General features: G+C 42.3%; 1 protein-coding gene across 3 annotated transcripts in view; it reads left to right on the top strand.

Annotated features, from left to right (window-relative positions):
* The first annotated feature begins 14,219 nt into the window (after positions 1 to 14,219).
* The window catches only part of CFAP36 (cilia and flagella associated protein 36), a 294,401-nt gene continuing 282,868 nt past the window's right edge, over positions 14,220 to 25,752 (top strand). For all 3 annotated transcript variants that reach the window (XM_030196218.1, XM_030196217.1, XM_030196216.1), the window contains exon 1: positions 14,220 to 14,559. In XM_030196218.1, coding sequence (XP_030052078.1) covers positions 14,457 to 14,559 — 103 coding nt within the window. In that variant the 5' untranslated portion in view covers positions 14,220 to 14,456. The remainder of the gene's footprint in view (positions 14,560 to 25,752) is intronic.

Below are 25,752 nucleotides of genomic sequence, written 5' to 3'. Positions count from 1 at the left end.
TATTGAAGATATTGAATGGTGTGGGGAAGTTTGTGGCTTGTGGATACCCTTTCACTTTAAGCATAGTTGACGTATTCAAATATTGCTATAAAGTTCTGAACAGCATTATAATTCAAAATTCAAACATACATAACACATAAAAAATGAATAAAGAGCCGTGTAACTTATCTGCTATCAAAAGATCACAAAGGGCTCATTCAAACAGAGTGGCAACTTTAACATGATAGATTCTTGGAAGACTGTTTGAATTAGCTGTTTGTGATCTTTTAAACCAATCTGAGCTTTTTTCTGAAAGCTGAGTGATCATCACTTGTAACAGAGGAGTTTTTTTGTCCCATGATGGGGTTTTTTCCACTATTTTTATATAGAATCATTCAGGGGCATAGCTAGGTGAGGCCATGGGGGCATGGGCCCCCACAGATTTAGTCCTGGCCTCCTCTACTTTTGACTTCCCCCCCCCCCCCCCCCCGCCGACCCTCCCCCACCACTTTCGACCTGCTGTGAGTGTAGCACAGATCAGTGAACGCGCCAGAGACCGGCGCTGAATAAGACTAAGGCTAGCGGCGGTTGGAGACCCCACCAGCAAAGGTACCTTGCGACGGCAGGGGGGGGGGGTCGAAAAGTGGCGGGGATCGGGGTCGGCAGTGGGAGGGTCGACGGCTGGGGGAGGCAGGCTAAAATGTGCCCCCCCCCCCACCTTGGGCTCTGGACCCCCCTGCCGTCGAGGTCTGGCTATGCCCTTGGAATCATTTAAATTAAGAGGTCTGGAATATAGTGGCAAAACCAATGATTAATTGGTTCTTTGTACCCTGGTTATGTTTACAAAAGGGTTTGAACATTGAGGTAGTCTACTTCCAGCCTCTTTTACAGTTGAGTGTTATGACCGCACATCCTCAGAAATAGTTATAGAAGTTTTTTGGTGAGATTCTTGATTTCAACTACCTAAGGACTGACTGGATAATTGTCATGTCAAGAAATGCTAAGGAGAAAAAGTTCATAGATGGAATAAATGATTGCTTCATGGTGCAGCTGGTTCATAAACTGACAAGTCCTTAGGAGAATGCAAGACTTGCTGAGAAATATAACAATTTTGAGGCCACTTGGCAATAGTGAACATAACATGATCACGTTTGAAATAATAACTGGAGTGAAGACACTAAAGAAATCTACTGCAACAGCATTTAACTTTTGAAAGGGCAATTATGAAAAAAATGAGGAAAATGGTTTTAAAAAGATGAAATGAGCAGTTGCAAATGTTAAGAATTTAAATAAGACATGGATGTTCTTTTAAAATTACCATCTGAGAAGCCAAGACCAGTTGTATTCCAAGTATCAAAAAGGAGGAAGAAAGGTCAGACAGCCAGTATGGTTAAAAGGTGAGGTGAAGGAGACTTGAACTTGAGCCTAAAGAACATCTTTTTAAAACAGGAAGCAGCATAAACACTATCAACTTTAATGCAGTTTGAAAAGAAGCTTGCTGTAGAGGCAAAAACTCATAGTAAAACCTTTTTCAGGTACATAAAAGCAGAAGACCTATGAGGGAGTTGGTTGGGACATTAGATCATCAAAGAGTAAAAGGAGCACTCAGAGGATAAGACCAATTTAAGTCCAGCACATCAAAATCTGCAAGATCCTCCACCTGTATCAATCTGGACGTGGGGCCCTGTGCAGACAAGTTTGATGGGGCCCCCTGGCCCCTTGCCTAGCCCCACCCCTGATGACAATACTTTTTTTTATTTTATTTATGATCTCTGGTGAGTCCACTTCCATAAAACATGCAGAAACAACCCTGGCTCAGGTCTTTCATTCCCCAGTTTTATTTAAGAACCCATCCCAATACAATACACATACGATACAGGATACAGCCACACAACAGGACCGAGGTTGGCTAGGTCTAGGAATTCACAAAAGCATCTAGTTTTCTTGGGCTCTTAAATAAATCTGGGGAACGAAAGACCTGAGCCAGAACTTAATATATCTGTCTCTGTCTGCTTACTTACCAATTACCAGTTCATGCCATCCAGTGTTGTTGGAGTTCAGTTCTAGGCTCCTTCGGGAGGGGGGGGGGGTTAAGAAAATGGGACAACATGGAGCAGCTGGGCTGAGATCCGACTCATGGCAACCAAATCGCTACCCTTCTTATCCTGCCATTTAGTACCCACCTAAACTTAAACATGACTATCCACCTTATAATTGAAAGAGAAAAACGCCTAGATTTCGACCCAAATCGGGAGATAGACGTTTATCTCACAAAAACGAATAAATCGGTATAATGGAAAGCCGATTTTGGACATTTTCAACTGCACTCCATCGCGTAAACGTACAAAGTGGACAGGGGCGTGTCGGAGGCGTGGCGAAGGTGGAACTGGGGCGTGGTTATCGGCCGAGGAGAGATGGGCGCCTTTCGCCGATAATGGGAAAAAAGTATGCGTTTGTAGCTAGAATTTAGGGCACTTTTCCTGGACCCTGTTTTTTCACAAATAAGGCCCCAAAAAGTGCCCTAAATGACCAGATTACCACCAGAGGGAATCGGGGATGATCTCCCCTGACTCCCCCAGTGGTCACTAACCCCCTCCCACCACAAAACATGATGTTTCACAACTTTTTATTTTCACCCTCAAATGTCATACCCACCTCCCTGGCAGCAGTATGCAGGTCCCTGGAGCAGTTGTTAGGGGGTGCAGTGGACTTCAGGCAGGTGGACCCAGGCCCATCCCCCCCTACCTGTTACAATTGTGCTGCTTAATGCTTAGTCGTCCAACCCCTCCCCAAACCCACTGTACCCACATGTAGGTGCCCCCCTTCACCCCTTAGGGCTATAGTAATGGTGTAGACTTGTGGGCAGTGGGTTTTGAGGGGGATTTGGGGGGCTAAACACACAAGGGAAGGGTGCTATGCACCTGGGAGCTCTTTTACCTTTTTTTTGTTTTTGTAAAAGTGCCCCCTAGGGTGCCCGGTTGGTGTCCTGGCATGTGAGGGGGACCAGTGCACTATGAATCCTGGCCCCTCCCACGAACAAATGCCTTGGATTTATTCGTTTTTGAGCTGGGCACTTTCATTTTCCATTATCACTGAAAAACAAAAACGCCCAGCTCACAAATTGTTGAATAAAACATGGACGTCTATTTTTTTCGAAAATACGGTTCGGTCCGCCCCTTCACGGACCCATTCTCGGAGATAAACGCCCATGGAGATACACGTTTTCATTCAATTATGCCCCTCCACGTGAACAGTCTATTGAGAGTACAGGACTATATCACCAGCAAAAATGTGCATACATTTTTCCTAGGATTCCCCTAACCTATTCTGGAGGAGTTGCCTAGTGGTTAGGGTTAGTGCAGTGGCCTGAGAACCTGGGGAACTGTTTTCAATTCCACTGCAGCTCCTTGTGACTCTGGGCAAGTCACTTAACCCTCCATTGCCCCAGGTACAAAATAAGTACCTATATATAATATGTAAAGCACTTTAATTGTAACCACAGAAGGGCAGTATATCAAGTCCCATCCCTTTTTCTTTCCTTTCCCTATTCTGCACAGCTGTTATCCGGAAAATATCTCACTTCTGACACAAATTGATCTAGAACAGAAGTGAGTCCTACTGTTACCATGCTGGTTATTTTGTATTTTGAAATGACAAACGTGCCCAAAAGTACAATCACCTAGGAGATAGATAGAATAGATGAGATGCCTTTAATATGATGCTAGCAGAATAAACAGCTACATAGGTTCTGATAACAGGTAGATGATTTTCATAGCAGTCTCTGACCTTCCTTGCATGGGGAGGGGGTATGAAGAGTCAGGACTACAGAGACTTGTGGATAAATGTGCACAGTGCACAGAGATAGAATTACAGAACAAAAACAAAAGAAAACAAAACTCAAATATACCAGTGCATAGTTGCAGTTATACTCTTGCTGTATCTGGTCCAAATGGGGTAGAACCTGGCCAGGGTGACTAATCAAAGCATGTGCAAGTACACAGAAATAGAATGCTTTACACTCCCAGTTACGAACTGATAAGAGAGGGAAGGTTCCTCAGTAAAGCCCTTAAGAAATCTGTGGAGCATGTCAGCTAAGAAAAATAGACCAAATATGTGAGGCCAAAGGTAAAAGGATTAAATGAAGGCCTTGGATACCTAGGGAGCCTTCTAGACTTCTGGAAAGCCTAATTTCCAGTAACAGAGACCAGTTAATTTTATTCTGCATCAGGATTGCATTTCAGACATCCACCATCCTCTCCATAAAAAAGTATTTCCTGATTTTACTCTTAAGTTTACCTCCTTGCAAGTTCAATTAATATACTTTAGTTCTACAGCTTTCCCATCTCTGAAAAATATATAACACCTTTCAAGTATTTATCTTTATCATATCTCCCCTGGCTTTTTTTTCTTCTAGGGTATACATATTGAGGTCTTCAAGACTCTTCTCATATGTCATCTGGTGTGAAACCCATACCATTTTGGTCACTTTCCTTCGAACAGTTTAATGTCATTTTATATCCTTAGTGAGATACAGCCTCCAAAATTGAACACAATACTCTAACTGCGGCCTCATTAACAGCTTGTACAAGGGCATTAACTTCTCCTTCCAACTTACCATAATTTATTTGGAGTCCCAATATTTTCCCATATTGTTGTACAGTCTCTATGGCAAATTTTAAATGCACTGGGGGAATGAAAAGGTGATTTATTTATGTTTCAGTAATGCTTATTAAAAAAAATATTCTGAAGCACTGGGCTTCAGAAACAGAGCCACGGCTACAACACTTGGTACAGAGAATTGCGAAATAGTGAAACATGAGATTCATATCTATAAACATAGGCACAAACCAGAGTGGATGCATTGTAGTCAGCTGTGGCACCAGTTTATGCACCTTCACTCTACATTACCATAGCTACTGTATTTTACTGGTCCTGGTACTGATTTAGGAATTACAAGATCACCTGTTGAATACATACACAAAATGACTGGTTAGATGATTGAGAGTATGAAAGAGTATGACATTGCTATGGTATGATTTGAGTACATGGAAGCAGTGTAAGTGTAGGATTGGGAGATAATAGAAAATGCAACCTAGGGAATGAAGGAACAGAAGAGATTTTTTATTGTATTAAAAACGTTTATTGAATGATATAGTACATGACTTTGTATTAGTTACAAGCCATTTTTATTTGTGAAGATTGATGATTGTCGAATGTTGTTATAATATGCTGGGTTAAAGTGAATGTAATCCTTGGTTGTTTATAATTTAAAAAATATCTCCTCCCTTCTGCTAGTTATGCCTCTCTCTCTCTAAGCAGCCTAGCATCCTTCTGGCATTGGCCAACTCCTTGCTACATTATTCTGCCACCTTGAGATCTTCGGGCACTATCACCCCAAGATCCCTCTCCTGGTCTGTGCCTCTTACCCCCTATTGCATACAGCTCCTTTGGATTTATACGCCTTAAATGCATCATTCTGCACATTTTTGCCAAACATTAGATCATTCTTCTAATTTTTGAAGAAAGGGGGAGGGGTAAATCACAGAAATCCAATGAAACATCCAATCTTCTCCAAGAAAAAACTGGGAAAGAAATATCAATTCATATGTGCCAATCTTATTAATTACATACAGTCCAAGCATTGCATCAGACTAAGATAGCCAACCTGCTTCCTCTGCATGGCTTCAAAGGGCCTGCTATGTGCTCATGTTAAGCGTGGCTAGAATTGTAGCTAGGAATGGGGCCAGCTGAGACTGCACTTCTTCCAAGTCCGTTAAAATGCACACTGTACCATATTGTAGTGCTCGCAGCCGAGCTGGATACTGTAAAGTAAACTGCTCATTCTTGTCATACAGGGTAGACCAAAGCTCTTTCTTTGTGTCACCACTCAAGCTGAATAATCTTGAAACAATAGAATCTTTTTAATTTTGATATGATAAACCTTGTTTCTTGCGATATTGTCAAGAAATGGCCTCGTGAGCGAAATTCCATCCTCAGTCTGGCAGATCTCTCTAGCTGGTGGCCCAGCCTATGTGCCTGCTCAATGTGGAGGGTGTCTAATAGGATGTCCCAACAATAATCCTGTGGACAACCATTGCTTTAAAAAAAAAAAAAAATCAACTCACCATCACTCAGAGCCTCTGCCAGTCCTACAATCCAAATGTTACTTTGCCTCAATTTATTTTCTAGGTCTTCCAATTTTAACTGGGGGGGGGGGGGCCCGTGGCACACACTCTCATTCTCACTCTCACACACACACTCTCTCTCTCACACACACACACACACTCGCACCCAGTCTCACTCTCTCTCTGTCACACACACACACTCGCACATTCACTCTCTCTCTCTCTCTCTCTCACACAGTCACTCTCACAAACATACACACTCCGAGGAAAACCTTGCTAGCGCCCATTTCATTTGTGTCAAAAATGGGCCTTTTTTACTAGAAAGACATAAGACATAAGCATTGCCACACTGGGACAGACCAAAGGTCCATCTAGCCCAGCACCCTGTCTCTGACAGTGGCCAATCCAGGTCACAATCACACGACAAGGTCCACGGAGCAAAGCATTTTGTACTACTTGTCCCAGGAATAGTGGATTTTTCCCTACGTTCCTTTAATAACATTCTATGGCCTTTTCCTTCAGGAAGCCGTCCAAACCTTTCTTAAACTCTGCTAAGCTAACAGCCTTAACCACATTCTCTGGCAATGAATTCCAGAGTCGAATTACACACTGAGTAAAGAAAACTTTTCTCTTATTTGTTTTAAACTTACTGCTCTCCAGCTTCATCGTATGCCCCCTTGTCCTAGTATTATTGGGAAGCATAAACAAACGCTCCATATCTATCTTTTTCACTCCACTCATTATTTTATAGACATCTATCATACCACCCCTCAGCCGCTTTTTCTCCAAGCTGAAGAGCCCCAGCCGCTTTAGCCTTTCCTCATAGGAAAGTCGTCCCATCCCCTTAATCATCTTTGCCACCCTTCTCTGCACCTTTTCCAACTCCACTATATCTTTTTTGAGATGCGGCGACCAGAATTGAACACAATACTCTAGGTGAGGTCGCACCATGGACCGATACAGTGGCATTATAATATCCTCATTTTTGTTTTCCATCCCTTTCCTAATAATACCTAACATTCTATTTGCTTTCCTAGCCACAGCAGCACACTGAGCAGAAGATTTCAACGTATCATCAATGATGACTCCCAGGTCCCTTTCTCTTTCCGTGACTCCTAACGCTGAACCTTGCATCACGTAGGTATAGTTCGGCTTCCTCTTTCCCACATGCATCACTTTGCACTTGCTCACATTGAACGCCATCTGCCATTTATACGCCCAGTATCTGTCACGACTGTGGTCGTGACTCCTCTTTTACTCACCTTATTTCCCGATGTTCAGCTTCCAAGATGGCTCCTGTCTGTTCAGCTTCCAAGATGGCTCCTGTCTGTCTTTCCTGTGTGCTCACTTCCTGTGTGTTCCAAGCCTGTCTTTGGTGTCAGTGTGTTCCCTGCTCCTGTCCTGCAGTATGTGACATCATCAGTGAGTGTCTTTATAAGGAAGTGGTGTACTTGCATTCAGGGCCTTTGCATTGCCAAGGGTCATCAGGTTAGTCGGTGTGCTGTTGCACGGTTTACCTAGCCTTGTTCTGTGGGCTCTAGCCCTTTCTGCTTTGTCTTGCTCTTGTCTGTAGGCTTTCAGTCCTTCTGTTTTGCCTTGTTCACTGTCTGTGTTTCTGTTTGTGGCTGCTTGGCAGCCTTCAGTCTTGGTTCTGTTCCGTTGCCTGTGTGTGGAGCTCTGGTCTGTCATTCTGAGTGTCTGCAGTAGCCTGCATGGTCCATAATTAGCTCTCTGCTGTGCAGGTGGTCTGCTTTTGTTCTACCCTGTCTGCTGTCAGCTTTCTTCCCTCTGTTTGGGAGCCCTGCTTCTGCCAAGCCTGTATGTATATCCTAACCCCTGCTTCTGCCAAGCTTGTACGAATATCTTGAACCCTGCTTCTGCCAAGCTTGTATGTATATCCTGAACCCTGCTTCTTCCAAGCTTGTATGTATATCCTGATCCCTGCTTCTGCCAAGCTTGTATGTATGCCCTGTCTGCCTAGTCTGTCTGTGAGTCCTGATCCAGTCCAGCTCCATCTTGTAAGTCCTGTAGGCCGCCCGCACCCAGGGGCTCAACCTCTGGGGAACGGCGGTCAGCGCAGGTGAAACCCAGAGATGCTCCAGTCCTGTTTGCCTCCTGTTATCCCAGTCCTGTGGTTCCTGCATTGTCTGCCTACAGCCGCTGTTCTAGTCCTGTCATTCTGGCCAAGTCCATTCCAGATTCCAGCTGCAGCCTTACTTGTTTGTCCAGTCCCAGCTGGGGGTCTTGCCTGCTGCTGCCGCTCCTCGGCAGTGGTCCAAGGGCTCACGTTCTAGTGACTGTTTGTTTTGAACCTGAGATTGTGACAGTCTCCTAGTCTCACAATATCTTCTTGCAACTTTTCACAATCTTCCTGCGATTTGACGACCTTAAATGACTTTGTGTCATCAGCAAATTTGATAACCTCACTAGTTACCCCCACCTCCAGGTCATTTATGAAAATGTTAAAAAGCAACGGTCCCGGCAAAGATCCCTGAGGGACCCCACTAACTACCCTTCTCCATTGCGAATAGTGACCATTTAATCCTACTCTCTGTTTCCTATCTTTCAACCAGTTTTTAATCCATAACACATATCAACAACAGTAGCTCCTGAAGCTCATTTTTTAGTTCCATCAGTACCCTGGGATGAATGCCATCCGGCCCAGGAGATTTGCTACTCTTTAGTTTGCAGGACTGCCCCATTACATCCTCCAGGTTTACAGAAATTTCATTAAGTTTCTCTGACTTGTCAGCCTCGAATATCCCAACCAAATCTTCCTCTGTGATGACCGAGGCAAAGAACTCATTTAATCTTTCCGCTATTTCTTTATCTTCCCTGAGTGCCCCTTTTACTCCCCGGTCATCCAGTGGCCCAACTGATTCTTTTGCCGGTTTCCTGCTTTTTATATACCTGAAAAAATTTTACTATGTGTTTTTGCTTCTACCGCTATCTTCCTTTCAAAGTCCTTCTTAGCCTTTCTTATCAGCGCCTTACATCTGATTTGACATTCCTTATGCCACTTTTTATTATCTTCAGTCGGTTCTTTCTTTCATTTTCTGAAGGATTCTCTTTTTGTTCCAATAGCCTCCTTCACCTCTCTCTTTAACCACGCTGGTTGTTGTTTGGTCTTCTGCCCTCCTTTACTGATACATGGAACATATTTGGCCTGGGCCTCCAGGACAGTGTTTTTGAACAGCAACCACGCCTGTTGTAGGTTTTTTACCCTATCCTTCACTCCTCTAAGTTCTTTTTTTACCATTCTCCTCATTTTATCATAGCTCCCTTTTTTGAAGTTAAACACCAACATATTTGACTTCCGTTGTCTACACAACTGCTGAATTGTCTGCAGCACATTAAGAGTGGTAAACCAATGGAATGGATTCTGAGTGGTTGCTCCAGAAGCCAGGAAAAGTGCTCCTTCCTGGCTCAACCTATCATGTGACCCTGGAATTTGAATTAAACTCAGTCTTGGTTGATCCTCTTTGACAGAGTTTAATTGCCTTTGCTCCAGGGTGACCTGTTTGTCTGTTTTATTTGTGCCATTCAATATCTTAAAGCTAATACAAGATGATTTAAATATTACTTGAGCGTGGACTGGGAGCCAATGTAGTTCCTTGAACAGTGAAGAAGCCCAATGATATTTGTTTCACTTGAAAAATAATCAGGCTGTCGTATTCTACAAAAGCTGAAGCTTCTGTTGCAGTTTAGCTGAAATTCCAAGAAATAAAACATTACAATAATCTAGTTTAGATAATATCAGACATTGCACCAATAAAGCAAAATGTTCTTCACAAAAATAAGGTCAAATAGATCTAAGTTGTTTCAATCTAAAAAAAAAGACTCTCATAAAGATCACCTGATTTTCTAAAGACAGTGAAGACTCCAAAATTATTCTCAAAACCTTAGTTGAGCAGATCTACTGGCAGATAATCATTTAAGTTTATTTATACAGTGGCTGACAAAAATTATTGATAGTTGCTCATCCAAGCACTTTAGGTTTGTTAATTTCAATTTTAACATTTGTGATAAAGCCCAATTCTTGATCTTATCAATACAGCTAGTTATCTTCAAATATGATTGATCTGAACTTAAAGAAATTGGAATTAAGATGAATATGTCATCTGCATAAGAAAGAAGGAGTTTGTCTTTTTCCACGTAGATAGCCGTGTTAGTCCACTCTTAAGGTTATCAATAGAAATCAAACAAAATAAAACATGGAAAAGAAAATAAGATGATACCTTTTTTATTGGACATAACTTAATACATTTCTTGATTAGCTTTTGAAGGTTGCCCTTCTTCGTCAGATCGGAAATTAGCAAATGTGGTAGCAGATAGTATATATAAGTGAAACATCCAAGCATTACTTTGACAGTCTGACAGGGTGGGAGGGTGGGGGTGGGTAGGAGGTATGCATGGGGATATCAAAGCATTTCATTGATATTCTAACAGGATGGGTGTGGGTAGGTGAGAGGAGGGTGATAAACAGAGAAATACAATTTTATGGTTTATAATGGGCAAGAAAACCCAGATCCTTGTTAAGTCCTGTCTGTTGGGTGTCAAAATATTCAATCATTCTGACTTCAAAGGTCTTACATTCCTGTATTGTTTTAAAGTTACCTTTCAGGATTCTAACTATGAAATCACTGGTGCAGTGTCCTGGTCTTGTAAAATGCTGGCCCACCGGGGTGGGAACCTGACTGGCACCATGGAAATTAAGCCAGGGTAGTGTATATTATTATTCCCTTCTTCCCTTGTCCTCCTTGCCTCGGGGCTGGAAAAAATAAGAGAGAGAAACAGACTTAGGTGTTTTGGCGTAACCAGCAATAAATCTTTATTGGTATACCCTAAGTCAGATACAAAATACATTATTCTCTCTCTGGAGCAGGTTGTCACAGAAAAGCGAGACGCAAAAACTGTCTAACAAAATCTGGTCAGCTCACACCTCTCAGTAATCACATATATACTGTCATAAGTTCTGTTTCTCCCAAATCATGTGATTTCCCATAAACTAGAACCATTAGGTAGCCTTATACCATATATGGATTGGTCATGTATTCTATCAGTCTCTCCTGATGGGAGTTCACGTGCAAAGTTGGTAGCCATTGGCTAATTACTTATCAGTATAGCGTGCAGTTAGTCAGAGACTAAACAATTACATAGAACAATACCCTTGTGTCCCCTCACCCCAAAAACTGAAACATTCTAGGCTCACTCTGTCGTCACTCTGTTGTTCACCAAGGTTACATCATTATATGCAGTTTATATGAAAAGCCTAGTCTCAGCTCCAGCAAAGTCAGCAAAATGTGTATCCCTGAAGTGTCTGTTCTCAGCTCCTGAGAAAGCAGTACTGTATGTTACATGTGAGAACCAAACTGAGCAAAGTACAGGCCTTAGGCCTAGCCCTTAGGAACAGGCCTAACAGAGGAAAGAATATAACAGTAGTTCATAAGGACATTAAACAATATAGGCAACAAAGGCGAACCTTGAGGAACTCTACAGAAAGAGACCCAAGCAGAAGACAAAACACCATCCTTCTTAACCACATATTTCTTATTTGACAGAAATGTTTGAATCCAATCCAACAGAACTCCAGAAATACCTAACTCACTTAACTTAGCAAGTAAAAGAATATGAGTAATCATATCAAATGCAGCTGAAATATCAAACTGTAGTAAGAAAGCTTGACCACCAGCAGTGAATATCTTTTCAGCATGACAAACAGAATCAATAACAAAGTTTCAGTGCTAAATAGGTCTCTGAACCCAAATTGAGATGGATGTAATACGTTAAATTTATCTAAATATCTAGACCCCCTTTTACTAAGGTGCGATCACGTTTTTAGCGTGCGCTAAAATTGGGCGCACACTAAATGTTAGAGATGCCAATGCATTCCTATGGGCGTCTCTAATGTTTAGCGCGCGCCCAAATTTAGAGAGCACTAAAAATGTGTGCATGCCTTAGTAAAAGATCCCCTCTAGTCAGTTGTTGACTGATTAGAGACTCAATTAACTTACTAAGCTGTGTTAGGCACTAATGCACACCTAATGCAGCTTGAAATGGCATACTGCGAGATACACTAATGTTCTTATATTCTTATGTGTCTTGCGGTAAGTGCCACATGTGCATGTGCCAACTGCGTGCTAAAAAAATATTTTTCAATGATTTCTGAGGGGCATGTCTGGGGCAGAGAGTGAATGGGCTTTGTCGGCTGCACCGGGGACTGCTAGGACGGTTTGATAAAAAAAGGCCCTAATATTTTACAGCTCAAGTAGAAAAAAAAACATTTTTTTAGAGTTGCCTTATATTTTTATTTCTTTTACATATTTGATTGGTTATACTTTCCATGTATTTTGTCATCTGTGGTGTAGCTTCTGAAAGCCACAGTGAAAATGCATGTTTATCCAGGTCTCAGAGTATGTACGGTATGTCCTGCTTTGTACAGCATCCATGGCTTATTTTGTAGAATCTGAAACTGCCAAAGCCATACCAATAAAACATGTCTTGATTTGGAGGGTACTCATGGCTTCCAGGGTTGCTTCTAGAGCTGATTGAATGAGAAATCCTGGAAGCAACTCCTCAGGCCCTCTGAGTGGTGTGGGGGCTCATCAGGGCACCACTAGATTAATGATTAGTGATGTCCAACTGTCAGAAGGGGGACTGTAAGTACATACCAGGGCTCCTAACCCTGTCTGGAAGAGAGGAGAGCTGTGGCAACTCACTAAGGACATTTGTCTCTGTCTAAGGCAGAGGGAGGGCAGAGCCAGTGCAAGGGTATTAAATGCTCAAGGCAAACCTTCAGCCTTGTGCCTTACTCACTGTCCCCAATAAATGCATACATATCTCATATATATCCAAGAAAACAAATAGGCAATTGATCTACAAGATCCAGCACGGAAAAAAGCAGTAGATCTAAAAAAAACTCCAAAATGTTCAATTTATTCATCATTAAAATAATAAATAATTAAAAGCCCAACACAGCCATGTTTCGCCCTTTCAAAGGGCTGCGCCAGAGGCTTGCAACAGAACTCTCTGCTGCTTCTGAGGAGAGAGTTCTGTTCCAAGCCCCTGATGCAGCCCTTTGAGAGGGTGAAACATGGCCATGTCAGGCTTTTAATTATTTATGTATTTATTATTTTAATGGTGAATAAATTGAACATTTTCGAGTTTTAGTTTAGGTCTACTGCTTATTTTTTTTCCATATCTCATACGTGTTCCAGAGGTATAGCTATGGGTGGGTCTGGAGGGGCCCAGGCCCCCACTTTCGCTTATCTCAGGCCCCTACAGTTCCCTCAATCCAACCACTGTCAGTGTGAAGTGAGTTACCATGGCTGGTGGTGATTCCAAAGCCCTGCTAGCAGAAGAGATCTACAAGCCCTGACTTCCCCTGATGATTGATTAACAGGACACACCGACACACACAAAACCTCATAGGCAGCACGTACCATTCATGATCTTGTGAGATTGTAAATGGGATGCGCCACCCAGTGAGGTTTCACTGCATACATGAGGGTAGAGTGGTGAGTGGCGGGCTCGTATTGCTATTGTCTTGAATTGATGCCAATAGTGAATGATATATGATGATAGGGGAAATTGTATGTCTATTGCTCCCACACTGTGTTAACGCTGGTCCTCCCAAAAACTGTTGTGGTTATGGCACGGACATGTTCATTAAGAATATCATGAAAACTTGATTGTTCATGAGGTGTTTGAGGGCCAATCTGAGCATCATCCATATCCTAATCGTAAGGGAGAAACTGGAGTGGACACACACACACAAAAAAAAAAAAGTTGGGAGGGGGGGAGGGATGTTTTTAATTGTATGTACTTGCAGTTTCCTTCACCCTTCTCCTGACCTAGCTTAAAACTAAGCTTTAAAGAATGTCTTCTCCTGTAAGCTATTTTTCTAACAACTTCTGTGGTATACGAGAGCCTTAGGTAAGCCCCGCCCCCAGACAAAGCTCCTGCTCTCGCTTCACTGACTGAACTTCGGACGTTACCCTGGAACTGGGCCAGAAACTTTCGCGAGCGGCGAGCGCTCTCCGCATACGTTGGTTGTCATAGCGACCGATTTAATCGTTGCCTCTCCATCCGGGACATTCCACGCCTGAGGTTGTGGTCTCACTCTAGTCTCAATTCCTTTCTCAGAGGGCGTAAACAAACCGGAGAAAGCCTGTGTCTGGCTCTCTTTCTCCACTACGTTTACTGTTGTTACAAATAATTATCAGTGTACTCGCATGCTGCCCCCCGCCTTCCTAAAGAAAAAAGGATTGAATTGTTCGGCTTCAGAGGCATAAACCAAGGTGCTCGTTTATTGGTGGTGGTTTCCTAGGAACGCTCGGTCTCTCTTTCATCATGACTGAGGAAAGTGAATGGGTGGTGGAGAGCATCTTCGGCTTCCTCAGCGGGCCCATCTGGTCTGTTCCGGTGTTGGACTTCGTGGAGCAGAACTGCTCAGGTGAGGGGGTCTTTGGGTGAGAGGCTAGGCCCAGGGGCCCACCACCAAAAACCCCGGTTTAGTTTGTGCTGGCTTCTGTACCTAAATTCACTGATTTCAGTAAAGCTTAATTTATTAATTCCTGAGGAAATTCTTGCCTTGTGTATTTTTAAAATTCTGTTTCAGTTCACCATTCGTTTTTTTTTTTTTTTTTGTAATTTATTTTGTTTTGGCTCAAGACTTTTCAGTACTAGCTGAAGGCCAGTACCATTTCTAGAGCCTCGGACTTAACGGAGGAATATAATAAAGTTAAGTAGCACTTTTAAAAACTAATCTATATAGAATTTATTGCTGGAGTATTTATGGTGGGGAGTTCCTAGAGGAAAAGTCAGTAAATTATTATTAAACGTGTAGACTTAGGAATGCATTTTCTAGGTAGGAATAATAAGAAATAGATGTTTTTTAGGATCCTGCAAGACACTTCTGATTGGGATTGACTGCTGCTAGCAGAGAGGATGCTAGGCTTAATTGACCCGCGATGTGTCCCAGTATGACATGTCTTATTATTATTATTTTTTGTTACATTTGTACCCTGCGCTTTCCCACTCATCTTAAATTAATCTTGCAAACAATTACATTTTTTTTTACATCTTACAATTTTGTTTTGATAAAACACAACATATTCTACCCCCTAAAAAAAAAAAACCAACACCCCAAACTGGGAAACGTTGCCCAAATACTTTTTCAAACATTAGATATTTTAGTTTTGAGTATGGGCAGTGTGGTTTCTGTTGTATCCACATTTGCTTTTATATTTTCAAATCGTTGTATTATGTTTATAGTTGGAACAAACATTTGTAAGTATTTTACAGAAATGTTTACAACAAATAGAAGAAACATTTGTAACCAATAGAAAAAAAAAACCACACACAGTCTGCAGCTTGATCTAAATCCAAAGCAAAATTGATATAAAATAACAAAAGCAACAACAACAAAAATATAATTTAAAAATTACATGAACAAAAAAGATCTTTGCGGAGTTTCCATTCTGCCCACCCCCGCCCCTTCCTGCTCTCTCAGGGGCTGATGCAGAAAAGTATGCTAGGCTTTTTGCACCTGTTCGCTTGGTTTTAGCACACAATTTTGTGGCTGCCCTATGGAAAAATGGGTTTTGCCTATGAGCTGTGTGCAAAGCCTAGCACACAGCACATTTAGGGTCTCTTTTACAAAGCCGCACTAGCGATTCCTGCACAGCAAATGAGAGGAAGCCCATAGGAATTGAATGGGCTTACTCTCATTTACTGTGTAAGGGAAAAATCAATAATGAATTCCAATTTCTTCCTTAGACCACAACAAATAGGCAACAATGAAGGGGAGTGAAAAAAGAAAGTTAAGGAGAATAAGGTAACACATTTTTAAGGAAAAGGCCTAACCGAGACGATTCCATAGTACATTTCAAGGCTAATCATGATGTTTTACCACTAGACAGCTTCTTAGATCCAGAAAGGACCTTTAAATGTTCAGGTGCAAAAAATATGTACTTCTTGATGTAAGGAGAGAGGCAGCGTTGCTGTCGCAAATAGTAGAAGCACCTCTTGAAGGTTGCTTGGATTTGGGGAATCAGAATAAGTGTTGAATCTAATTGTATTCCGAGGTCTTTTAGGGAGGAAAAGCTTAAATTAATGATAGGTTATCATTAATTGAGGCTTTTCCTCCCTAAAAGAACACTACACCACTGGTATGATAATTGTATAGATATCTTTTTGGGTGAGGAGATAATAATGTGATATTCTATTATCTCTGGATTGGTGTTTACAAAAACAAAATTAACAATTAAGGTAGCACGATCATTCACAGACTAAAAGGAAGCCTCCAAAATGGCAGAAATATATTATTCATGTCATTTTCTACAGCTACAGGTTGAACCTGAGTCCCAGGTATTAATTGTTCTTCTAAGGGCTGGACCTCCGTAGCATTCAGTCTCCTATTGAAGTTCTCAAGCTGCTAAATCTTCCTGTGGATAAACTTCTGATCCTTAATCTCAGTAGATACTACAGCTTTAAGATTATTAACCTCAGATTGCGTTTGTTGAATTTGGTCAAAGTTTTCCTGCTGCAACTTATTTGAGACAAGTTGCCAACTTTACTCATGACTGAAGCTGTGTCTGAAGCAGTCTTTCCCAATACAGCATCCAATTTCTGGATAGCTATCTAGAGAGCTTCCAGCATCACACCTTGAGAGCAACAATTCCTTCAGCTGCCCCAAAGGTGGATTTGCCGCAGGGGGGGGGGGGGCAGGGCAATGATATGTCTTTCCCCAAAGGGTCAGAAGCTGCTTCTTCCGACCTCAAAGCAGGGCCCCTCACCAGGCTTTCTATCTGGGGTCTGGCAACGTAGCGTTCCAATGCCTGCTGGTGTAGGTTGGAGCGGTGACAAATCCACTGCAGGTGACGGAACAGTTTTAACCATCCCCTTCCTCTTAATGTGGGGCATAATGCTTAGAAGAAGAAAAACCAAGATCCAACTTCAGCTCACAAGGGACACTCCAACACTGCAATGTGTCTGGTCGCCATCTTGACACGCCCCCTCCAGGTCTGCTGATGTGCATACGTATATCTTTTCATGTGCTGAAATGGTATTCTATGCCTAAATGTTGGTATCACGAAATGCACAGAATAGCATTCCAGCACATGCACAGATGTATGCAGATTCAACCCTGGGTTCTGATTTCTGCACAGTTAGCTGGCACTAGCACAGACCCATATATGCACAAATCCATGGCGCTCTCCCATATTAATACATGTTTTTTGAGCTGGGTTGATATGCATATTATCTAATTATTGCACTGAGAAGCAAAACTTTGGCATTACTCTTGTAAGCCATGCACTTGGCGTTAGTGCTCTGACACAAGGTCTGTGCTTCAGCCCTTTTGGCATTTAGGCTAAGGAATGAATCAGTTTGGAAAAGTTTGCAGAATATGTCTTTCACACGTGTGTTTGTGTGTGTTTCTCTGACCTAGAGGGAAGAGGGACTGGACAGATTGAATGGAATGGGATTTCAAATGATGGATTTTGTAGTTAACTACTGTCCCAAGGTGATAGGTATTGTGCTTTTCCACTACTAGGAGGCTGTACACATAGCAGCCAGTGATGAACTACTGTACATGGTTCACACTAACACTGTACATAGAAACCATTAAGAAAGCTAAAGGTTCAGTCACTAGGTTTCATGGGAGAATTTGCTACAAATAAAATGAAATACACATCAGAATCACTAAGAGATAGTTCAGTAGCATGTGGAGCATTTCTAGTGAAATAATTTCCTGCCCCTGTTTGTGCGTGTAAGTGAAATGGAGAGGGAAGTTGGTTTGAATGAAGCATTTTCTAAACATGCCATTGGTTTGGAAAGAATAATAAAATAAAATCACATATGATATTTTAAAACATTACATGTTGCTGTCATGAAAAAGTTTTAAAGGATGCATTTGACATTAAAATCTTAGTGTGCCACTGTAGCAGGCAACAGGTATGCACATAGCAACTAATCAGTTCATTCACTAGATATCATCATACATGGCAGTCATCAAGAAAGCCATATGATTTAGTCAGTAGGTTTCACAGTAGAATTTAGATCTAAGAAAATGAAATACACATCTGAATCACTAAGAGCCAACCCACCAGGAATAGGAGAAGCATGAGGAGCATGTCATGGAATAATTTCCCACTCCTCTCCAAGCGTATGTATGTGTGTGTGTGTGTGTGCGTGTATGCTTGTGTACATGTGTGTGTTTGTGTATGTGTATCTTTGTATGCCTGTGTATATATGTGTGTAGGGTGTGTGTGTATGTATTTGTGTTGCTCAGTCACTGGGTTTTACAGCTGAATTTATGACTAAGAAAATGAAATAAACATCTGAATCACTAAAGCCAACCCAGCAAGGATGGGGATGTGGCAGCATTTGGAGAAAGGGTTCTTGATTAGGAAAGCATGCAGAGCATGTCTTGTTCCAACCCCTCCGCATATGTTTGTTTATAGTCATGAAAAGATCTGCACGTTACAGCCAATCTGCCGAACAAGGTGGCTAGAGTTGTATCTGGCACTCTACATAGGTTCCACAATTGCTGTTGAAGTCCACTCCACCCTTGTTCCTGATCTATCTTTTCCATTTGTTTCTGTGTGTCTGTATGCCTGTCTTGCTTCTGGGAGAATTCTGCACAAAGCTTTTTAAAATTCTACACACAGTATTTAAAAATTCTGCATTATTTGTAGTGTTTGTATAGAATTTCTCAACCATAAAGCCTGAAATGCCCTCCTGCCTTTTCTCTTCTCTGGCTCCAGCCTCCCTAACCAGCTTTCCCTCTGATTTCCAGCAAGACCACTAATTCTGCCCCCAAAGTCTTCTCCCACATGCAGTGTTCCCACATCTCATTCCCCCCACCCAACATTCATAGAAACAAAGTAAGATAAAAGATGATGGCAGACAACAACCTGTATGGTCCATCCAGTCTGCCCAACAAGAAAAACTCATAGCATAATTTGATACTGCATATGTATACTTGATTTCTCCTTGCCATTTTCAGAGCACAGACTGTAGACGTTTGCCTGGCACTGTCCTTGTTCTCTAACTTCTGAAGTTGTCATTGAAGCACCACTCCAGCTCATCCAAATCTGTCCAGCCACAATCAGGGCACAGATCACAGAAGTCTGCCTGGCATTGGCCTTTTTCTCTAGCTACTGAAGCTGAATCTGTCCAGCTGAACAGGGCACAGATCTTAGAAGTCTGCCCAGCACTGAATTTGCTTCCCAATTAATGGTGTTGCCATCTAATCACTGCTAAGCTTCTTTGGATCCATGCCTTCTATCCAGGAGTCCTTTGTGTTTATCCCATCCATTTTTTAATTCTGTTACTGTTTTCATCTCCACCCCCTCCCACGGGAGGGCATTCCAGGTATCTACCACCCTCTCAGTGAAAAAGTACTTCCTGACATTATTCCTGTGTCACCCCCCCTTGCAACCTTAATTTGTGTCCTCTAGTTCTACCACCCTCTCATGTCTGGAAAAGGTTTGTTTGTAGATTAATACCTTTCAAATATTTGAATGTGTCATGTCACCCCTGTCTCTTCTTTCCTCTAGGGTATACTTGTTTAGGTCCTCAAGTCTCTCCTCATATGTCTTGTGACGCAAACCCCATACCGTTTTCTTCGCCTTTCTCTGAACCGCTTCAAGTCTTAACATAAGAATAGCCATAGTGGGTCAGACCAATGGTCCATCTAGCCCAGTATCCTGCTTCCAGCAGTGGCCAATGCAGGTCCCAAGTACCTGGCAGAAACCCAAATTAGAAGCAACATTCCATGCTACCAATCCTGGGGCAAGCAATGGCTTTTTTACGTCCTTGGCAAGGTACGGCCTCAAAAATTGAACACAATACTCCACGTGGGGCCTCACCAATGACTGATACAGGGGCATCAACACCTCTTTTTTTTTTTTTTTTTTTGCTAGTTATACCCCTCTTTATGAGGCCTAGCATCATTCTGGCCATGACCACCACCTTAGTTGTTGCTAATATTTGAACACATTATTGATACAGGAACACACATTTGAAACAACCTGTTATAACAGCATGGGAAGGTAGGAGGCAGGGGTGCTATGATGTTAAATCGGGTATGAAGCAGCCTTGTACTGCGAGTTAGTCCAGCGGGACATACCCAGTCACTGAGCACCATTAGCATATTTGAAAAAAGAAAAAAATATTGCACTGCATTATAGGAATTTTTGCTTTTTTTTTTGTAGAAATTAAATTTTATCTGCCAGCCCTTTGACTATTCTTCTAGTTTTTGGAGGTCTCATGGTTTCTACTCCCTCCAGATATCCACTCTATTGGCTATCTTCATGTCATCCACAAAAAGGCAAACTTTTCCTTCTAATCCTTCAGCAATGTCTCTCAGAAATATATTAAACAGAATTGGCCCCAATATCATCCCTGAGGCACTGCACTACTCACCTTCCTTTCCTCCAAGCGAATTCCATTTACCACCACCCGCTGTCACTTATCAGTCAGCCAGTTTCCAATCCAGTTCACCATTTTGAGTCCTAAGCTCAGCCCTTTCAGCTTATTCATGAGTCTTCTATGAGGAACCGTATCAAAGGCTTTGCTAAAATCCAAGTAAATTACATCTAGTGCATGTCCTTAATCCAATTGTTTAGTTACACAGTCAAAGAAATCAATTAGATTAATTTGGCAGGATTTCCTTTGTTAAAACCATGTTGCCTCTGATTCTACAACCCATTGGCTTCTAGAAAGTTAACTATTTTTTCTTTCAGCAGCGACTCCATTATTTTTCCTACCATCGACATGAGGCTTACCAGCCTGTAGTTTCCAAGTTCTTTCTTGTCCTCACTTTTGTGAAGAGGGACCACATCTGCTTCTCCCCAGTCCCACGGAACTTCCCCTGTCTCTAAAGATCAATTAAATAAAGCCTGAAGAGGTCCCACTGGGACTTCTCTGAGCTCCCTCAGTATCCTGGGATGTATCCCATCTGTCCCCATAGCTTTGTTCACTGGGTCATTCCATGCCAAGTGGTCTAAACCTTGACGGACCAACGCAATACATCGCGTACACAAAATATACTTTGACCTGAGTAAGTGGCTACTTAATGGTGGCATTGCAAAACAAAAACATATCAGTGTTGTAGAGCACACTTTTCTCTTTCAGATGATACTGTTCACAAGCTGATTCAGGCAGACTCTTTTTTAATAATTGGCTTTGAACTTTGGTACATTTTACCATTTGCGCTGACAGTGCCAACTTTGAAGAGATCCTGCAGGGTGGTTAGTTGCAAATCTGGCAGTATTATGACCAGCACAAGCATAATGCTTGTTCAAAATTTCAAGCCCGTATCTTTGTTTGCACGGAAGTTGTTGCGGTCTGAATAGTGGTCCAAATACGTTCCAATGAGTCGCGACCAATTTTGATGCACACTTTGAGTCAACTTGTTTGACTGGATTTTGCATCCATAATGTTAAAATGTATTTAATCGGAATTAGCATCCAAAACTGTACAGGATTTGAATTTTTTAGCCATTCTTATAAATGTGTTTGGATTTTATTAGACCCCCAAAATGGCATTTTGGTAAATGTCGTGCGCTCATGGACTGACAACCTTTCAGAAAAGTGGGTGTAGATCTGTAACTATTGCAGTTAGAGACCTCAAACTTTGATTAACACCTGACTCGTGCAACAGATAAAATTTGAACAAAATTGGAGACATGATGGTGGGAACCTTTTTTTTAATTTTAGACCACTTGGCATGGAATGACCCCACTTTCAGATTTTAAAGTTGTTTATAAACGCTGTCATCCATGAATGGTGCAATATCCACTCCATTCCTAGATACAGCCTCAGCAGCTGACCACGGTCCTTCTCTAGGATTTTCTTCCATGAATACCGAAGTAGTTGTATAGCATGTTTACATTATCCACATCACTCTCCACATAAACATTCTCAGCATCTTTCAGTCTTACAGTTCCATTCCATTTCTCCTATCCCCAATATATCTGAAAAGGGTCTTGTCACCTCTGTTTACATCTCTAGCCATTTTTTTTCTTCCACCTGTGTTTTCGCTAGCCGTATTTCCCTCTTTGCTCCTTTCAGTTTAATCTAGTAATCTGTTCAGTGATTCTTTTGTTATGTTCTTCTGTATTTCTTGAATGAAGCCTATTTTGCCCTTATTTTTGTTTGGCCACTTGTTTGGAGAACCATATAGGCTTCCTGTTTCTCTTGTTTTTGTCTACTTTCCTTGTATAAAAATGTATTGCCATGTTTATAGCAGCTTTCAGCTTGAGCCACTACGCTTCCACTTCTCCTATGCCTACCCATTCAGTCGGCTTCTTCTTCAGGCATTCCCTAATTTTACCAAAATGTCTGAAATCCAGTACTTTGTGCGTCTGCACTCTCCTTTTGCTCTTATATAAAACCATATTGTGTAATGATCACTATTGCCTAGGTGGGTATCCACCTGGACGTTGGAAATGCTTCCTGCATTTGTGAGCACTAGATCCAGTGTCAACCCTTCCCTCGTGGGTTCTGTCACCATTTGTCTGCGCCACTTCTTATTTATTTCCCGCTCCCTAGCTATTATTCTATCATTACCAGTGTTGATCAAAGTACTTAAGTAAAAGTAAAAATAAAAACGTATATTTTAATATTTAATACTTGTCTTAAGTAAAAGTACAGTGAAGAATGCATTAAAAATGTACTTAAGTGAAAGTAAAACGGTTATTCCCTAATATAATACTGTTTTGGTAAAAAGTAAAAGTACTGTAGCTACAATGAATGCGACTATCAACATTTTTAGCCCAATAACTTGATTGTTCCACAAGTCAATCCAATTTGCTTTTAGTAAAACTACATTTTGAAAATGACTGTCACTTATGTGAGTGTGCTTGTGAATCATTAATCAAGCACAGCTAAAAAGGTATTCAACAACTGCATTAGCAGGAAGTGGGTTATTCAGTCTGATAAAAAGTTCCTTCAGATCAGGCCAGGCTGCAATATTACTGATGTATTCTGACTTGGTCTCAGGTATTGATCAAGGGAATCTCTGTCTGAAATGCTTGACTTCCTTATAGCAAAGAATCCTTCATCAGTATCATCATTTTCATCTGCATTAGAAGTAGTGCTGTCTAATTCATCACTTGCATCTTTATGTTCGTTATCATTGTCATGCTGTCCAATTGCAGAGAAGGATTTCACAAAGTTGAAATCATTGTCTGTTGTTGTTCTAACAATTTTTTGTCTAATGGCAGACACTGTTTGAATATCTTCAAGAACTGATGCAATAATGTCAAATGTGTGAGAATCCTTCTGTCTTAAAGCCAGACAAGGAAATTTCCTCTCTAAAGATTCTGTCAATCCTGCAGACAGTCAGCCCAATGTAAAAATTTCGATGGGATTGCCAGCAGTCTGTTGTGGTAGAGACATATCTCTGTTCATGAAGAATTGCAACCAGCTTCAGCGTTCTCTTCTTCAAAGTGATCCAACTCATCACTGTTCTGTTTGCCTGGAGACCAGTAGCCTAATTTAACAGACAGAAAACTCCACTGTTCTCAAAGGTTATATTCACTGAATAGCAAAATTTAAGATGAGATGATCCACTGTTTGTGTAACGAGGTTTGCAATAGCAAAATCCTTTTCCAGGTTTTTTCTGCTTCATTTGGTGTACTGAGAAATCATCATTTATGTCTCACTTAGATGTAACTGAGTAAAAAGTAGTAAAAACTGGTGAAATGATTACTTCTGTAAAAGTAAAAGTAACAAAAGTGTTTCCTGTACTTCTTTACAAGTAAAAGTGACAAAACGTTTACTTAAGTACAGTAATTACTTACATTTACTTAAGTACTATACAATACTCCTACCCTCCCCATGGTACACCTGCAGCTTGATTTCCCCCCACACCAGTGCCACAGTCTTAGCTTCTTCTGCTTTCAACCTCACCCCCTTGGCAAAATCTCAGCTTTTTCAGTTCCTCCTCCCACCCCCATGGTAGACTATCAGCTTTCTCAGCCCCTCCCCAAAACCCTAGGGCACACTGTAACCTTTCTCTCCCCTCCCCCAGAATCTCCATGGCACACTCAGCTTTCGTTGCCCCACCTTCAAAACCGCAGGGCACACTTTCACTTTGCTCTGCTCCACCCTCCCCATAGCACACTAACCTTGCTCTGCCCCCCACCCACCTACAAGGCACACTCATTTGCTCTGCTCCCTCACCCACTGTCAAGGCACACTTCCTTGTCATCAAGCAGATGAAGCCATTACATATGGGTTGTGTCCATCAACCAGCAGGGGGAGATAGAGAGCACTCAAATTTCACAGTGCCACATGGTCAGCTAGCTCCACTGCCTCTTCAGTATTCTCTATCTCCCCAAGCAGGGTGGTTGCAGCTTGATCAAGCTCCTTAAAAAAAATCTGCCTGGGGGTACCTCCTGGCTTGCCAGTTGTTAGCCGGGGTGTTAGAGGCTATAGCAGCTTCACTTTAAAGACACATAGGTTAGCCCTTTCCCTGCCTTACCCATCCCCCCAGTGGATGTGAACACATTAGTTTCACTTTTCCCTGCTCTTTCCCACTCTATACTTGGTGGATGCAGGCACATTGGTTCGCCTTTCCCTGCCTTTCCCACTGTTCTGTACCTCCGGAGTTGATTTGATTGCCTCTTTTGCTGTTTTCTCTACTTTCCTCACAGCGTTAAAAAAAAAAAAAAGCAAGAGGTTTTCTTCAGTTTCTACAGCGTGACCGGAGCTTGTATACTCGGTCCACTGAGGTAAGAGTGTTTTCTGACTGCTCTGGGGAGGGCCCGCGATCGGGACGTTTTTGGTGCGAAGCCGCCATTTTGAATTTTCTATCGTTTTTCGGCGATGGCTGCAGAGAATGTTACGCGCTGTTCCAAGTGTGGCAAGCGCAGATCAGCAGCGGGGCTCTGTAAAACGTTCTGTTCAGGCGTAAGAGCGGCCCGAGCATGGCGAGCGATGATTCCTCCTGCTCGGTGGAGCTGGCAGCGGGCGCCATTTTGAAAGCACCACATGGCGCGACCCCCGTTGAGGCGGAGGGTCTGGAGACTGGAGGGGGCCCTCGAATTGAGGCTGGCCAAAGAGCTACTAGCCCCGGACTGGAACCGGGTGCCCAGGGCAAGTTTTTCTCCCCTGACTTTGTATTATTGTTTCATAATGCATATATGCTTAAAAGAGCTCAGTCACAGGGGTTTTCTACGGCCGCCCTTACTGCCCCTCCGGTGGATGCAGGCCTGGGATTGCCCTCTGAGGCGTTTTTCCCTGATAGCTGGCCGCAAGAGAAGCGCAGAAGGGTAAATTCCCCTTCAGAGAGTGGCGCACCCCCCTTTTCCCCCCCGTGGTCGGTATGTGGTGACTCTGAGGGGTCTGGCAGGCCCTCGTGGCCAGAGGAAGGTGCAGAAGGACCACTGGATCCAGATGATCCGTCCGCGGTGAGGATTTTCCACCGCGAGGAGCTGCCAGCGCTTATTTCAGATTGTCTAACAGGTCCTCTCTATTGAAGATCCTGGGAGTGGCGTGGCCTCATCTGGAAATCCGAGGATGGCAATTACCAAAAAAGCCTGCTCGAGCCTTTCCTTTGCATGACTCCATCCAAGAGCTTATTTCAGTTCAATGGGCTGACCCCAAAGGACTTTTGAAAGTTTCCAGGGCAA

The sequence above is a fragment of the Microcaecilia unicolor genome, chromosome 3 (genome assembly GCF_901765095.1).
Source record: "Microcaecilia unicolor chromosome 3, aMicUni1.1, whole genome shotgun sequence".
Classification (NCBI taxonomy): domain Eukaryota; kingdom Metazoa; phylum Chordata; class Amphibia; order Gymnophiona; family Siphonopidae; genus Microcaecilia; species Microcaecilia unicolor.
Note: the sequence above shows the minus strand (reverse complement) of the source record. Positions and strands in the feature narration are given on the sequence as shown.